The sequence below is a fragment of the Nematostella vectensis genome, chromosome 2 (assembly GCF_932526225.1).
Source record: "Nematostella vectensis chromosome 2, jaNemVect1.1, whole genome shotgun sequence".
Taxonomy (NCBI): Eukaryota; Metazoa; Cnidaria; class Anthozoa; order Actiniaria; family Edwardsiidae; genus Nematostella; species Nematostella vectensis.
The window spans coordinates 17,431,746-17,448,410 of record NC_064035.1 but is presented as its reverse complement, the minus strand read 5'-3'; the positions used below and the strand labels follow the sequence as shown (position 1 = coordinate 17,448,410).

At 37.1% G+C, this 16,665-nt stretch overlaps 2 protein-coding genes and 1 non-coding gene across 4 annotated transcripts; 1 reads left to right on the top strand and 2 right to left on the bottom strand.

Moving 5' to 3' along the window:
- Window positions 1-391: 391 nt before the first annotated feature.
- Window positions 392-5,908, bottom strand: LOC5515835 (L-galactose dehydrogenase). Of its 2 annotated transcripts, none has more exons than XM_032385606.2 (11): window positions 5,804-5,908; window positions 5,158-5,270; window positions 3,845-3,990; window positions 3,724-3,768; window positions 3,510-3,626; window positions 3,357-3,425; window positions 2,876-2,937; window positions 2,525-2,627; window positions 1,885-2,016; window positions 865-1,040; window positions 392-683 (listed from the first exon to the last, which is right to left on the bottom strand). In XM_032385606.2, exons 1-11 carry the CDS (start codon window positions 5,824-5,826, stop codon window positions 590-592), a joined length of 1,080 nt encoding a protein of 359 aa, XP_032241497.2. In that variant the 5' UTR covers window positions 5,827-5,908; the 3' UTR covers window positions 392-589. The 2 variants fall into 2 exon arrangements, with proteins under 2 accessions (XP_032241497.2, XP_032241498.2); XM_032385607.2 differs by having other exon boundaries at window positions 3,845-3,975.
- Window positions 5,909-6,055: 147 nt separating this feature from the next.
- Trnad-guc lies at window positions 6,056-6,127 on the bottom strand. Its single transcript has one exon. It is a non-coding gene; the product is annotated as a tRNA-Asp (tRNA).
- Window positions 6,128-6,176: 49 nt separating this feature from the next.
- Window positions 6,177-16,629, top strand: LOC5515778 (STE20-related kinase adapter protein alpha). The gene is made up of 12 exons (XM_001635898.3): window positions 6,177-6,470; window positions 6,872-6,946; window positions 9,659-9,752; window positions 9,944-10,065; window positions 10,423-10,531; window positions 11,688-11,811; window positions 11,960-12,131; window positions 13,073-13,177; window positions 14,037-14,216; window positions 14,955-14,992; window positions 15,075-15,117; window positions 15,896-16,629. The coding sequence occupies exons 1-12, from the start codon at window positions 6,459-6,461 to the stop codon at window positions 16,043-16,045; spliced, it is 1,224 nt and encodes a 407-aa protein (XP_001635948.3). The 5' UTR covers window positions 6,177-6,458; the 3' UTR covers window positions 16,046-16,629.
- Window positions 16,630-16,665: the final 36 nt, after the last annotated feature.

Below are 16,665 nucleotides of genomic sequence, written 5' to 3'. Positions count from 1 at the left end.
CGACAGTGCTTACAATGTTAACGAGGGCCATATGTTAGAAAACTGTTAATTTGGTTAATATGCTACCCTCGATAAACAAGGATTATTGCATTGCATTGCATTGACGACTTGGACCTTGACGACTTTTTAACCTTGATTGCTCGGGCTGTACTAAGACCTCGGGCTGATATTTTTCCGTACAGACCTCGCGCTTGGTTGATAACAAGAGACTCTTGTTGATAATTAGTTCATTCATGTCTAAATTTACCATGATACCATGGCTAACAGTTAACCAGTACAGAAAACAAAAATAATCATTATTTTAAATTCTGATAATTTATTTACATAGGGTCAGATATCCCTTTCTCGATACTTATTTAAATTTCATTTTTTAAAGTAAAAATTACACGAATAGCTTGTTAATTTTTATCATCTACGTGCTGAACAACATCTGTAGGCTTGTTCTTTATCGGATTTTGTCATATTTCATTCATGATGTAGCTCGGATGGAATACATGGGTGTAACCTCATGACAATGATTATCTACTCTTGCTGGTTTATGTACTAAATTGCGGCTTTATACCATCTACTAACAGCCACTAGTTGCAGATCAGTTCTTACTATTGTGTAGATTCTGTAGCGCGTCACGATACCTGTCAACCTCGACGCCTTCCCAAGACAGATTCCCGGCTGGTAAAAATATACTGGAAGAAAAAACGTATTGGCAAAAAGTAAAAAGTGTTAGATGAAAAAAAGAAACTCTTTTTTTTTTTGGAGTTATCGAGAAAGTGTTGAGAAGAAAAAATCAAATTGCGGGAAAATGATTAATGTTATAATAAAAGGCTATATACCGTTATTGTATTTTGTAAACTACTGTGAACTTACTTATTCATGACATAACTCAAAACATCTTTCTCCTTGTCTGTCAGCGCAGCTTGTCTAACTATGTCTATGTTCTTCTGCAGGTTTTCCAAACTAGCCGTGCTCACCAAGGTCGTCGGAATACCTTCTTTAGACAGCGAAAAATGCATGGCTAGCTTTGATATGTCAACACCTTGACTCTATATAAAAATATAAACAAACGTGATTTATAGAACAAAAAAATATGTTTCAATCCAGAAATTATAAGAAATAACATCTGAATGTCATGTTACTCTTCCCGTAGCAGAGGCTTCTATTCTTTGTATTACGCTGGGATGACTTTCGCGAGGAAAATATACCTCTGCCATGACTCGAAGCTCCTATTGCGCGTATGCCGCGAGACAGTTTCAACCAATTGCAGCGGTATCTGTCCCACTAACGGTAGCTCAGCAAAATACAAGGAAATGGAGCCTCTACTAGCAGGGAAATGTTACTCAAAATAAATTATTACACTATCATATCTCAAATCGAGGAGGCAAAGTCTGATAGAACGTTGCCTTTACCAGAGCTGTAGCAGGTCTCGAAATATTGGGGGGGGGGGGGGGGGGGTTGGGGGTGGAGGGGGAAAACGATACAGAAATACAGAAACATGAATAAAATATTTGGGGGAGGGCACAGTCACGCCCTTGCTCGTCATTTTCTTGTAATCTTTAAATGATACGACCGTGACAGGATAAGATAATGGATCCGCAGTTGGCATTATCATGCCAGCCAGGACAAATTTATTATCGTGAAAGTTGAAAGTTCTGGAAGTTCAAATTGCAAACCTCTTCCGTCAATCAAAATAATCAAAAGCTTTGACATAAGAGTTGGGCTGCGGTCTTTTTGTTCTAAAACTCATCCGTACCGTATTCAAAGGAGGCCTCTAACAAAATTGACCATGTAACGGAGATCTTAACAAGAAAAACGTCTTGTGACTGTGTTTTGTTCCTTTTTTTCAATATTTTTTTTTTGGAATTGCACACAAATAGTGTGTTCTGTTACCTTACAATAAAGCGCGGCCTCACGGCACTTTTCACGGGTGTTTTCGTTTGCAGGATGCCAGTCTGGTGGCCCCCGATCAGAGAGTAGACCCATGGATATGGGCGATGCATTGATAACACCTACTCCTTGCTCCTTAAATTAAAATTATATTAACAGTATATTGCATGGTGACTTTTTGTGATAATTCATTTTCTATGAAGAGATGAAGGTCTTTTTCATGGTGCAAACCAAGTCATACCACAGGTAGCCCAGGCAATGGTTTTGAAGCTTGTTCGTAGCTTGGAATCGGCTGTTATTCTTAGAGGTAAAACGAGTGGATTGAAGTCGCGTTTTTTTGTGAAACATTGCCAATAAAATTGTCTTAAAACTTAGAAAGAGACTGAAAGAATCTCTTTCCTTAGTAGGGGGAGAGAAGTCATATATTCCGTTACGAAAACCCCCAAAAATCATATATTACACATAAATATGACAACAACAAGGTATGTTCTAAGTTTTAAGGCAATTTTATTGGCAATGTTTCACAAAAAATCGCGACTTCAATACACTTGTTTCACCTCTAATCCTCTAAGAATAACAGCCGATTCCAAGCTACGAACATTGTTTCAAAACCATTGCCTGGGCTACCTGTGGTCATACATACCTTGAAATACTGTAGATACTCTAGAAGACTGACATCATTCATAGAACAATGGCAGTATGTAAGGACCGTATCTATTGGGACTTGGCTACTGTTTATTACTTTCCTAAAAAAAAGAAATTTATTTCTCAGGTTTGTGCTATCAAAATTAAAAGACACCAATATAGCCAATTGGTTTTGCCAGCATAAAGCAAGTTCATTCGAGCCAAGAACCTTATATTTTCTTTTTAAAGATAATACAGAAACAATTTCACAGAAAATCAGAGTCTTTACTTTTTTTTTTCTTTGGGCTCGTTCAACATGCACCCGTTCTTCTCGCTTCTTGAGTACTGTTTTTAAAAAAATTGCACCTACCTAAAATTTTCCAATGGGTAACCTGTTATTCCAATAAATCTTGCTTTACCTTGCTCCTTTACCTGAAGACATTGGTGACAAAATGAAATTAAGAGTATTTGCTACACTCGTATTTCGTACTTGTATATTGTACCATGCTGTGGTAGTGTTTTGCCAGATTTTACTAGTATTTTAAACATGGTGGCCTGATCTGATCTTCAAAGCTTGCTAGCTTTTACTTTTTTTAGGAGGGATTAAGTATGATGAAACTCTTAACTGCCCCAAACCATAAGAAACACTGCTTATTTTGAATAAATAGACATCACAAATCAATGATACTCGGCCTTTATTCTAGAATAAAATACAGCTATAGGAGGTGATTGTGAAAATGTTCAAGCCAAGTCTGATACTGACTAAGTAAACCTACACCAAGAGAATAGTAAGGCTGTGCTCAATATTGGGTTTTTTGAACTCACAGTAAATATGTTTACGTTCACTTTACCTTCAATAATGCAGGCAGAGTTTCTTTGACAATAATATCTAAAGACTGGGCAAATTCCATATCATGTACCTACAGGATAGAAGATCATAATGTGAATACTATAATTATACTTACAAGCAGCTATATAAAGAGATGGAGATGATGGCAAATTACCTGGATTATATCAACATAGTCAAGACCAAGTCTGGCAAGACTTTCATCTACACTTTTGAGGACCCTCTCGGCTGAGAAGTCAAACATCTTGTCAACTTCAGGAAGATATCGACCAACCTGGGGACAATAAAAAGGCAGTTAACAGTACAGTGTATTTATTTACAGTGGTCACTAAGATAATAAATAAAAAATTGCTAAAAAGCATAAAAAATACCTTTGTGGATAAAATATATGCGTCTCTTGGGATTCCTTGTAAAGCCTAAATTTTGACAAATGATTTAAAATAACTTTTATTAACACTTGGATAAATTAACTATGATAGTAACATATGGTACCTTTCCTAAAACCATTTCTGATTTGCCATGCCCATACCAGGGTGCTGTGTCAATGTAATTTATTCCAGACTTCAAAGCATGGTGCACTACTTGGATGGACTCTTCTTCTCTTGTTTCTCGAAACACGCTTCCTAAGGAGGAAGCACCTGAATAAAGATATTATTTATCATTTCTACTGTTTTACATGCACAAACTTAAATCTGGTGCAGACAGTTCCAGAAAAAATGATGAAATGCCAACGAAAGTAAGCACCTCTTGCAATATTTGTGCGAGCTGCTTCCTGACATACTTTTTCTGGAGGTGACACTGACAAGAGTCAGCACACATGAAATATAAAATGTGCTATCATGAACTTAAATTTAACCTGTTGAACCATTGGGCAGGAACCAATGCAAATAGGGCTGGAACCAGTCAAGTAATGCTGTGTACACAACAAAATGTTATCTGTAAACAAAATTTGAAAAGATAAAATACCTGCCAACTAAGAAAAAAAATATGTGCACCAAAGCTAAAGATGTTTAATGGTGTACAAAAGACGTCCCAGTGATGTCCCAAAGATGTTCTGGAGGACAATGTAAACAATTTGAAACATTACATCAATTTTCTCACATCTAATCATCAAGAGTATGCTGGTTTGCATATAATTCGAAATACAAGTAGTTTAGCTTTGATTAAAAAACATTAAGTCACCATTCTCCAACTTTTTTTTCTTCTTCTATAAATTCTTGTTAATTTTTTTAATTATTATGGAAAAGAGTAAAGAGGTTATTTCCCCATTTAGGTGAGGAAACTAAGGCCATAGTGACTCAGGTATTTTGGCTTTTTTTCTCGAGCTTGTTTTCGGATAACTTGCTTGAGGTATATCATAAATTTCAGTTGAAAAAAAATAAGTTATAATATATTCTTCCTAAACTACGAAAAAGAACGGGGAAACCTGTGGCATGGTAACAACATAAATCAGATCGAGTTGACAAAAATTCAGGACCCTGAGACTCCGAGAACGTGGTAAAAAAAGCAAGGCTCTGAGACCCCTAAAATTTTGTAAAAATAGACTTTGAGACTTGCGTAAAAAATACCATTTTCAGCTTTGAACCTATCACCCACTCTTTGTTGAGAAGGATAAAGTACTTATATCGTCCCTAACCTTTTTAAAGGTAAAAAAATGTAGGTAGCCTGCTGTTTTTTTTGTTCTGGTTTTAAAGTTAAAATTACTAGCCCTAAAGTATTGTTTCTAATGCTGTAGTGAAAATCATTACACCATTACAAGTAAAAGACCCCCCCCCCCCTCCCCTTTGGACCTGAGTGGCACTTACCAAAGCTCAAAACGGAGACTTGCAATCCTGTCTTCCCTAACAATCGATATCTCATTGATGAAGCGCTGTCAAAATGGAAGCTATCCATATGTGTTGTGGGTTGAATGCCATCACTACAAGGCGAATGAAATATCTTCAGTTAAGTTACTTATTACTAAATAACTCAAATAATTTAAGGGGGTGGGGGGGGGGGGGGGTGAATAGGTTCGCGGATCGGCGGATTCAGCCCCGAAATGCTTTCGGATTTTGATGATTATTTCAGCGGACTGGCGGATTTTGGAAATACAGCGGATCACGGATCTGTTGACAATTTGGGCACGGATTTCGGATTTTGACTGCTTTGACGGTCGAATTTCGGATTTTAAATGAATTTCAATCGATGCTATTGTTTATCTGTCAAACCATGCGGATCTAAAAATATCTGCGGATCCACGGATTTGCCCCGAAAATGTTGCGGATCGGCGGATTTACATACCCCTATTCACCCCCCTATTTAAGCTTACCAGATTGTGTTGAGGGACAACAAAAATTAAAGTGAAATAGTTGGTTCAGTATACAGGATCAATTAATATGAACAACAGTAGGGAAAACAAAATTAATATTTTTAGAGAATCCCACTTTTTTTTTGTTTAGCTTTCTCTCATACCTGCATTGAACAGCTGCCTCCATTTTGAAATCCTTTTACATCCACAGGTATCCCGACGAGTAGAAGAAAATGAAAATATGAGCCGGGAGGACTGGGGCCAGGATTTTAGTTCTCCAAATTTTTTCACCGCACATCTTAAAATCTTAGTTGCTTACAATTAGAATACAACTAAACTATATCATGCAAAATTATTTGTTGTCTGTTTTGATAAATAAAGAATGTCCGCTGAAAGAAAAAAAAAATTGAAGTCCTCTCCCCGGCGGGGAATCGAACCCCGGTCTCCCGCGTGACAGGCGGGGATACTCACCACTATACTACCGAGGACTTGACAGAAATTGTGGTTTCTTTTTTGTATATAAAGATTACAGATTTGATGCATGACAGACCAGCGGTTCTCCGTTGTAAAGGTTATCCGTATTCGTTTCTCTCTCATCAATTTTCTCCCTTATTCCCCCTCGTCTGGATCAAATGCAGCTATTGTATCGCACATATATCATACGAACCTATACCATCGAACAAACGGGAATTAAGAACGAGGCGACTCCCATAGCTTGTCAAAATGGAGTTTTCCTCTAGTGCAGCCATGCCCCTTTGTTGATGAGAACGAAAATGTTCTTGTTATAGTTCATCTTAAAGACTTTTCCTGAATGGATACATGACGCATCTAGTAAGTACTTTCATTGCTGCTGATTTTAAGATTTTCCCTTCTTCCCGGGTTCTACACGTCATTCATGAAAAGACGTATAAAGACCCACTACTCTGACTCATTAGAGGTTGAGACCCTGTGGTTTTTGCCGTCAACTTTAACTACATCTAAGTCTTATATTTAAATTATATACTTTATACAACATAAGTAAGCTAACTAGGGAGCTGATGCCATAAAGCGTAATCTAACTCAAACTCAAACATCCAAGATTGAAATACCAAAGCTCTTGTTGTTTAAAATTGGACATGACTGATGTAAATTCTGATAATTTAGGATTAAATTTGCTTAAAATCATATCAACATTAATTATCCTATCTGTCATGTTTCTTTATAATAATAATGTTTATGTAATGATTTTCCAGTGCTCCTGTGTTGATAGAACACACTCTGCAGTTGGTCCTATATCAGGAGAATTTCAACAGCAACCACAGAATAGGGTGAGTGAATAGCTATGGAGACATAAATGATTGCTCCATTTTAATATATGAGGATGTAGTTTATAGAGTATATTTCCATATACCTACCATAGCCAATGGTTTAAGAAAGATAATTACCACATTAAAAAAACAGTCTTAACAAATTTTATCATTATGATGAGCTAATTCCATCATGATGTGATCAGCTCTAAAGCATTTTTTTTGTCTCACTGATAGGCTGTTGAAGTTCATTTCGATCGGACATATTCTTTCTCACATCCTCACTGGTAGTTCACAAAACTGCCAAGGTGGTCCCAGAAGGGTGCATCGCATTGTAGTCTGTCTGTGCAAACAATACAAAATCTATTTTGTATGTTTTTTTTAAATTATTTTCTACCTGAATCTACTTAGTATCTACTGTTGTTGATTCATTTAAGTTAAAAACAAATCCTTATTAAGATTAAATCCATGTAGTACATGCTTTTTTGCTGCTTTAATTTTTTGTGAGTAAAATGTTAATGTTATGTAATGGACTGCAAGGGCTTGCACGCAGGACACGAACTAATATTGCAAAACTAGTAAAATGGTATATTGATACAATATAGTATAAAACGTTACACTTACAAATGCAAATTACTTTTTAAAGGCAAAGTGTTCAAACTCTTTTTTAACCTAAGACCCACTGTTTTATTCCCAGGGGAGTTCCACATGGGAAACCAGGGGTACTAGCCCCCCCCCCCCCCCCCCCAACAAATTGTTAAGGGGAGGGTGGGGGCGTCTTTTAATAAAGACTGACTAACAAAAGAAAACAGTTGGTATGCCACTTGTAATTTTATGCACAAAAAAGATGTTTAGTATTCCCCATTTTTTTCATAAGAAAGGCCCACCTTTTTTTCATTTTTTCCACCTACAACCGAAACCCTATATACTTTAGAATTTTAGTATATTTTAGAATTTTGTTCAAGTTTTTGTAAGATATTGGCTGCTAGAAGGAACTTTTAACAATATTATGCTGTGCTTTTCCATCAAATTTTTTATGTATATATTTTTAAATTTTATGTATTTTTTTTTGAACAGAATGATGTACCTAAAACCTCCCAGACAACATTTATTAATACTGTATGTTCTGTATTTTTGAAAGCACAGCAACAAGCAATTCAATCAATGATCTTATTTAGTCCTAGTCACCAATTGTTTATGACAATATCCAATGGTCATACAGGTATACTGGAAAAAATGAATATACCCACCCCTCCCCAAAAAAATTCTCAAGCCTTGAGCTATATAGAGGTTGACAGGTATGAAAAGGACATACACATAAAACCAAAGTCATATTTTTACCATGCCTTTGGGGGCTCAATGAGTACTTTAAAATAAAACACATATTGAAAATAATGTCACCAATTCAAATTTGAATAGATATTTGTTTGCACACTAAGATTATTTAAGACAAGTTTGACGGGCTTGTGAAACATAACAGATATTTAATAAACAAAATAAAGCCAGAGAATCTAATGTGCATCTTAATAGCATTACAATGTTACAGAGTTATTGATAGTGTTTGAATTATTTGGAAAAAAAAGGAATGTTATTTCTAAAAGTTAAAGAGATAATAATCTGCAGTTGAGATCCAATGTACTTCATTGTGTCAATTATACATTGGTTAGTTTCCCTTTTTACTCAATTTACAGCAGAATATTCTCAGTTGACTGCAGATATTCTGCATTTTCCCCTTCTTGTGATCAGATAATTTATTATTAATAAAAAACACTTCATCCAATTTTATAATGACATATTTCATTATTCAAATTGGTCAGCATTTATGACAAGTGTTTTTTAGCAATCTTTTCTAAATATCATTTGTATCATTTTAAAAAATACACAAATACTCTAGATCTATTATCAAGATCAATTGTCTCAATTACATTTACCCAATCATGGTGCATTAGGTAAATAAACTCTACCACATTCAACTTTAGTTAAAGTCAGCAGATTAAGTCATATACCACTGTGATAGCAAAATATTGCACATCTGCCACAAGGTGTAGTGTGATGGATAACAATGAGGTTGTTCCCATTTATTCTATGAACCACCCTCAAGGAAAAAAGGGATAAAGTCTAAAATGCATCACTATTTCAAAGTGAAGTATTACGAGGTATTCTCCTCATCATGTTTCATTTCTGTAATTATGTTTTTTCAAACTGCTATGTAAAGTCGGCGTGTTCAAATGTTTACCTGTTCTATGATCCAAAACAGACAGTTGTTGAGTGAAGATAACACCAATGCAACTGAATCCAGATTTGCTTAATAACACATTTTAATGTTGTTCTTTAACAGCTCGATTTTGATGTCATCAAAGCTATTTTGCATTGCTTACACGATTAGATCTTGCTTAAATTAAACTCTTCCTTTATTTCAATGTCTCTTTGATTTACTTTAGAATAATTTTGAGTTTCAGTCAATCAAACTTAGCAATTGTGATTTGGTATGTTTTAAGTCTGAAAACTCCAGTATGTAAAAGCTCTAACAATTTCCAGCAGAAATCTCCTGATTAATCAAGCTGAATGATGATACCCCTATCTATGTAAGATCAGATAATTAATATATGCTAATGATTATGTTAGTGCATAACCCACATATTGTTTTAAGTGTAAAAACATTTCTTAATGCTTCTACATGTTATAAAAATTAAAAATGTTGGATTTGATTAGTGCCATAATATTGCATTATAGCCCAAAAGCATGTCTACAGATCAGCTCAGTAGAAGCCTACCTACCATTGTTTGCCATCCTGCACCTGCAGACTATAGGTTTGAAACCATGATTGGTGAGTGGCTTACTTTAATCACATTTAATCCTTTGAGATTTATTATTATTGCAGACCTATTTATTTTGTGTTTGATTATCTTTTATATTTTAAGAACAATGCATTTGGCTTGTATCTATTCATCAATGATTACAAAAATTCTAACCAAGCATAGGTTAAAATATTTTTGTTCATGTTACATTATTCAACAGGCAGAGGCTTCTATGACTCAGCCAAGGTCTGTGTTGCTCTTCACATACCTTCTTCAACATTCCTTGTGGTGAAAAGAACAGACTTAGATGTCCAAAGTACAGATCAACTAGAAACCCTCAAGGTGAGGTGCATTGTCTATGTTTCTAATTTGATAGCCTCCGCTTCAGGTTGATGCCCTCAATGCCCTTTTCGGTTATTTTTATTATGTAAAGTACATATATAATACATACCTGTCAACCTCGGAAAATCTCAAAGGGGCTCTCAAGCTAAAGCAGTTAATGGCTTTCCTGTTATTATTGAGCGTTCAGAAAGCTCTCGCACCCAACAAGATCTTATATCAAGTTCGATATGTGGCGTTACAAAAACCTGATACTGAACAATTGCCAATAGCACTTTTTTCATTATACCTCCATGAAATAATCACATTAAAACTATGTTCTATTATTTTCTATAAAATACTTTTGTAATTTCATTGTAGCATGAAGTTCAAATGCTGAGATCACTTCATCATCCTAACATCTTACCTTTATATTCTACCTTCATCATAAACCAAGAGTTGTGGACAATATTCCCACTTATGTCCTATGGTATGTATGCTACCCTGAGCCATTCCTAGACTGATGGGTTTTTAACCATTTGGCCCACATATAACTCTTTGTTGTTTGGGCATCAGCACAACCAATGACAACCAATCTTGCAAATATTGTCTTCTATTGCATGCAAGTTTCTTTCACTCTTTTAGTGTAATGCTTACTATCGACACATCTTTTTATGATACAGCCGTTTTATAACTACAAAGGTTTTCATAATTCTCTGATGCATACTAGTATCTTCGCCATGCTGTTTGACTCAGCTAAGCTGAGTTAATGACGTTTCTTTTTATAAAAAATAATATATAGATTTAGGCATTGCCCAAAAGCGGAGCTCCAAATGACCAAATCTTTGCTAATTTTCACTTAATAATAAATATTGTTAATAATATTATATATTATTATATTTCTGTTTTTGACGACGTCAACGATTTCACAGATCACGCAACCAACTTTTTATGCCCCCCTTCCCCCACATCTACATGACACATAACAAGTTTAGTTGTCATAGGATGTTTCGGCATTGGGGAAGTTTTAATTTATTGATGACGTCATACCACACGTGACCATATTGTTGCAGCCCCTTGATACCTACATGACACCTACCGAGTTTGGTTGCCATATGATGTTTCCTTCGTGAAATATAAATATTTTTTTGTTTTAATGGAGTCAGCATATTATTGCTTCTAGTGACGTCATCGATGACGTCACAAATCACGTGACCACATATTTGTACCTCCCTTGACACATGCATTACACCTGCCAAGTTTGGTTGGCAGGTGTAATGCATGCTTTTAAGGGACGGACGGACGGACATCGCGTCACGAAAACTCGAGTCAATGGGTTACCAATATTTGTAACCATATTTGTTTTATATATACCACTTTTTCTTAGGTATGGGGCTCCGCACACGCGGCGCTTCGCGGTGGGAGCGCCGCTATTACATTTTCAGCATTTTACTGGAAATGTCAAAACCTTCTCTGGGGAGCCCTGTACCCCCTTGCATACAATACATCTTCCGTCCCTTTTTTAGCCCAGCTTCGCTGCCCCTGTGACTTTATGCCAATCAGAGAGTTTTTTTGTATCATTGTCGGCTTATATTGATAAAAGATAATTTGTCGGTGTTCATCAGAGTTTGTTCCACTCTGTACAGGCTCTTGTGCGGACATCCTTTCAGAGAGCTACCGTGATGGTATGCCCGAGGCGCTGATTGCCGCGATATTAAAGGAAGTATTACAAGGCCTGGACTACTTACACAGAATGTCTATCATTCACAGGTACCAAAGGCTGTTTGATGATTATATAATATTGCACCCTATGTTGGCCTCCTTTTCTCCAGGTCCATGAAGCCGTTTTATACTCTATTTGTTTTAAATTTCACAAAACACTTTCTGTTGAGTCCATTTTTTGCTTCATTACTTTCAGAGGTATGAAGGGTGGGCATGTCCTGGTCGGAAATGATGGTCGTGTTTGTCTGTCGGGTCTGCGCAAGTCATTCCGTCTGGACCCTAACAGCTCAGGCAGCAAGAAAGCTCATGACTTTCCTCTCCATGCAGTGGACTTACTGCCATGGATGGCTCCCGAAATCCTCAAACAAGTGTGTGTTTTTTTCTAAACATTTAGTAGTGAAAAATGAATTAGGTAGTGAAAAAGGGGAAAACCCCATACGACTCATAACTGACCACGGAACAGAGATAGGAATTGTTGGTTTTTGTTAGGGTAGTGAAAAAGGGGAAAACCCCATACGACTCATAACTGACCACGGAACAGAGATAGAAATTGCTGGTTTTTGTTAGGGTAGTGAAAAAGGGGAAAACCCCATACGACTCGTAACTGACCACGGAACAGAGACAGGAATTGTTGGTTTTTGTTAGGGTAGTGAAAAAGGGGAAAACCCCATACGACTCATAACTGACCACGGAACAGAGATAGAAATTGTTGGTTTTTGTTAGGGTAGTGGAAAAGGGGAAAACCCTTGAAAAAAAGGAAATAACTAAACACATACTGTACATATACCCTCATCCAGCCAGCATAACGAAACACATACAATCACAATGACATCTACATATATTAGTCCCATTTGCCGCATTGTTTATTCAGAGTGACGGACAGGAGCAAAAAATGGCAAAATTCAAATTGTAAGGTTGTGTTAGCTTATATGTGATATTTTGCCTAGAGGTTCCTTGCATGTTATTCAACAAAATAAGCTTTGGTACTTTTTGGTAGATTATTTGTTCTTGAGATATGATTGAGCAAAGTTCCAATCACTAAAAATGTACCAATTTTGCCCAAATTGGGAAACTTCCGACAAAACAAGAGTCTTACAATATCTCAAGAACGGATTATCTACCGAAATATACTAAAGCTTATTTTGGTTTATATAACACAAAGAACACCTATGCAAAAAATGAAGCGAATATAAGCTAACACTACCTTACAATTTGAACTTTGCCATTTTTTGCTCCTGTCAGAGTGACGTGAAAACGAGTGAAAGGGGTAGTTTTCTTGTGGTTCAAGGGTTTTGTGTTGAATCTCCAGGACTTACTGGGCTACGACTGTTCCGCGGATATCTATAGCATCGGTATCCTAGCAATCGAGCTTGCCCATGGCTCATTACCATACGTCGGCCTACCCCCCACCAAGGTGAGTGTGACCAGCATTGTCACTCTGTTCGGGATTCCTGTGGTAGGCCATGTGGTGAGTGGGACCAACCCACCCAGAGAAGATGTTTTCGGATGATGTCAAACCGCAGAAAACCCGAAAAACCACAGGAAACCCAAACGAATGCTAGGCTGAGATTGTCACCCGGTTTATATCTAAAATATGAATGTAAAAAATTATAAATGTATGGCGATAATCAAATGCGCTCCAAATGCTGTTGAACGCTGGTCCTCTGGCTTGAGAAAAATCGCCCGTAAATCGGGCTGTCTCTGGGTTATACATTTGATGCGCATCAATATTTGGGTGACCTTCAAACCCGCTCGGTCAATCTCTTGGAGGCCTGGGTCTAAGGGTTTTTCAAAATAAGTGAGATAAAAAAATTGACCAAGCGATCCAATTTCTCTTGATAAATTCTTGCCGCGAGTCTCCAATTGACAGGAATCAGCATTTTTCACCATGTTTTCTGGAGATCAGGGAGCGGGAAAACTTAAAGCCGCATTGTCACCAGTTTACTTCCGGAGGTCCGACGGAAACCGTTAAAAGACAAAAAAATCTATTAAAATCCGAAATATTAAACAGGCCATCCGCTCTAAATTATCAATCACATCCTCAAAGAAACTTCCAATAAACACACTGCTTTCAATATTTTGAAATATTTTTCGCGTTTTCCGTTAAAAATCATCGGAGATTGTTACGTAATCGACCGGAAATAAACTGGTGACAATGCGGCTTTAAGCTCTTCTAAATATGGGCATCAATGTCCATATAAGGGAATACATACGAAGGACACTTCCGTGGGGAATATGTTTAATATATTACCAGATGTCTTGTTTTGTTTCAGGTGCTACTGGAGAAGCTACACAAGGCTTCTCCATCTCTTTGCCCTACACGCTCGGATGCTAGTGATACCAGTACTATGCACACGACCACCACAGGGACGGACACTGGCAGCGTCATCACATCGCTAGAGGCCCCCGCCTCTAACGTAGGACAAAAAAAGTTTTCCCTTGTATTCCATCAGGTTAGCTGAAAAGACATATTGCATTTTATTCAAGTAATCGGACAAAAAAAGAATTAGGCTACATAATATATATATATATATATATATATATATATATATATATATATATATATATATATATATATAAAATACATAAAAAATGTGTTGTTTTTGTTCATGATTCCTTCCTCGAGAGCTTGCGGGCGTGCGGTTTTCATTGAAAATTACGTAAAAAAGCATGTAAGCCCGTGATCTTTGCCCAATCAGAGAATACGTGCGATAGCATTTTTCGTGCAAGCGCAGCTTTTGATTTGTGGCCCATTTGGAAGTCTATCTAAAATTTAAAGGTTGCATGATCTCCAACGGTTTTTTAGTGAAAGACTGGAAATAAAAAAATAAATTTGCACGCGGCACAAATTCTAGAGGCGGGCGGCGACCAGAAACGACAATATTTTTTATATGGCTTTGTAACAAAATTCTAAATACTAATGTCTTCAGAAGACTGATATTTCTAAAAGATTACACGGGACATCCCTAGATAACCTGGGCCTTGTTTAAATCCTGCCTGATTTGATTTTGTTGTGTAATAACAGAAGAAGAAAAACCGGCCTACCTACCTCGGCGGAGTGAACTTGAAACACCAGAAAATTGTGAATTTAGACTAATTTCGGCGGAAATTCTGGGCGGGGGGGCTTCTCTAAGAAAATTCTCTTGATAGGAAAACTTAGTTATTAACTGTTTGATTATTGTCTTTTATAGTTTGTTGACGCCTGCGTTCAAAATGACCCATCACTAAGGTATGTTGTTTATTTCATTTTTTAAGTTGTATGTCACTTATATCCTACTTTGTTATTAATTCAGAAAAAACTTTTTCATTAGGCCGACATCAAACTCTTTAGCGTGTCACTCATTTATCAAGCAGGCAAGTACATATCGTTTGTAATGATTATCGTCTATTTTGACAAGTGTTTTGCTCAAAAGTACGCACACTGTCGTCACTCCCCCCCTCCATTTAACTCAATTCATCACACATTGTCACCCCTTATAAAGATTTTGCGCACAATGTCACCCCTTATAAAGACCAATTTTGCGTAGTTACCCCCCATTAAGAAAATATATTCGCAAACTGTCAACCCCAATTAAAATAAATTCTGTGCTTAGTCTCTGCGATCCTTCGCACAGAAAATGTTTATATTGTATATTCTACATAAACAACACACAAGGTGTGAGGAGTGACGCGTACCAGTTTATTAGAGACCATATAACAAGTTTAATGTAAAAATATGCAAACATGTTCATGCATCAACTAGCAGAAAACTGGGGAAAAACAACCCCGGAAAAAACGACGTGTTATGGAAACTGGTAAGGTCAAGTGAAAGACGAATGCAACTAGCTAAATTTATAGGCTTGAGTGAACCTCTAGGGGACGCGCAAGGCGCGAATTCCGAATGCCCAACATAAACACATTTTGGCGTTGTCACACCCCAATTAAGATCTATTTTGCGCAAACTGTCAACCCAATTAAGAATCAATTTTGCGTAGTCACACCCCATTAGATCAATTTTACAAACTGTAATCATTGATGTCCAAAACATGAGAAAGGGGATATTGAATTTTATCAACGACCCTCAGAGTCCAGAGCTCAGTCTTCGTAATTACAAAGGTGATCTTGACGCACATTTATGTTTGGTGTGTCGCAGATGAAGAAGAAAAGCCCTGAAATCCTCGCTGAACTTCTTACTGGTGTTCCTCGGCTAACGCATCGTCAGGAAGAGTCGGGCGTGCTGGGTGATATGGACGTCATGGAGACTGACTTGGCCGCCATGAGCCTAGACGAGTGGCAATTCTAACTCGGATCAAGACCAGTGCCAGTTATGACATTTGAGGCAGGATCATTGCCGCAACTTTATCTTGAGTCAAGTTTGGTGGCAACTTTAACTTGAGTCAAGAATAGTGGCGATTGTGACATTTGAGTCAACATCGGTGGCAATTTTAACTATTGGCGAGTCTAACTTGGGTTTAACTTGGTCCATTTCTAATATTGGACCTCATTTGAGCTATTCATCAGCGGCAATTCTAACTTGAGTCTAGATCTGTGGCAATTCAACTTGAGTCTGTGACAATTCTAACTTGAGTCTAGATCAGGAGCAATTCTAAGATTGGGTCACATTTCAATTGAAATAGGTCGAGCTCCTGGAACGAAGCCTCTTTTTAAAAGTCTAGACAGTGAAACATAAATTCCACTTTGATTTTCGATCAGTGGCAATTTTTTATGGAGCAAGTTAAGCTAGAGGGGAGGGGGGGGAGTACACCTAGCGGTACCCCCTGCTCGTTTTCTCTATGATTTCAATAAGAAGAAGAAGCTAGGATGTATATAGTGCAGTCTGGCTATCGTGATAGAAACAGAAACAGGAATGAAGCATTATATGCAGTCCATGCAAAGTATTTAAAAGAGAGAAACAAACAGTAT

Excerpts from the sequence above, each read along its gene's own strand:
- LOC5515835 (XM_032385606.2), bottom strand. The coding sequence starts at position 5,826 with ATGGAGGCAGCTGTTCAATGCAG. Across the intron at positions 3,426-3,509 it reads ACTATGTTGATATAATCCAG|GTACATGATATGGAATTTGC; the intron begins GTAATTTGCCAT and ends TCTATCCTGTAG. Across the intron at positions 2,628-2,875 it reads TACCCATTGGAAAATTTTAG|GAAAGTAATAAACAGTAGCC; the intron begins GTAGGTGCAATT and ends TCTTTTTTTTAG.
- LOC5515778 (XM_001635898.3), top strand. Across the intron at positions 12,132-13,072 it reads CTCCCGAAATCCTCAAACAA|GACTTACTGGGCTACGACTG; the intron begins GTGTGTGTTTTT and ends TTGAATCTCCAG. Across the intron at positions 14,993-15,074 it reads CAAAATGACCCATCACTAAG|GCCGACATCAAACTCTTTAG; the intron begins GTATGTTGTTTA and ends CTTTTTCATTAG.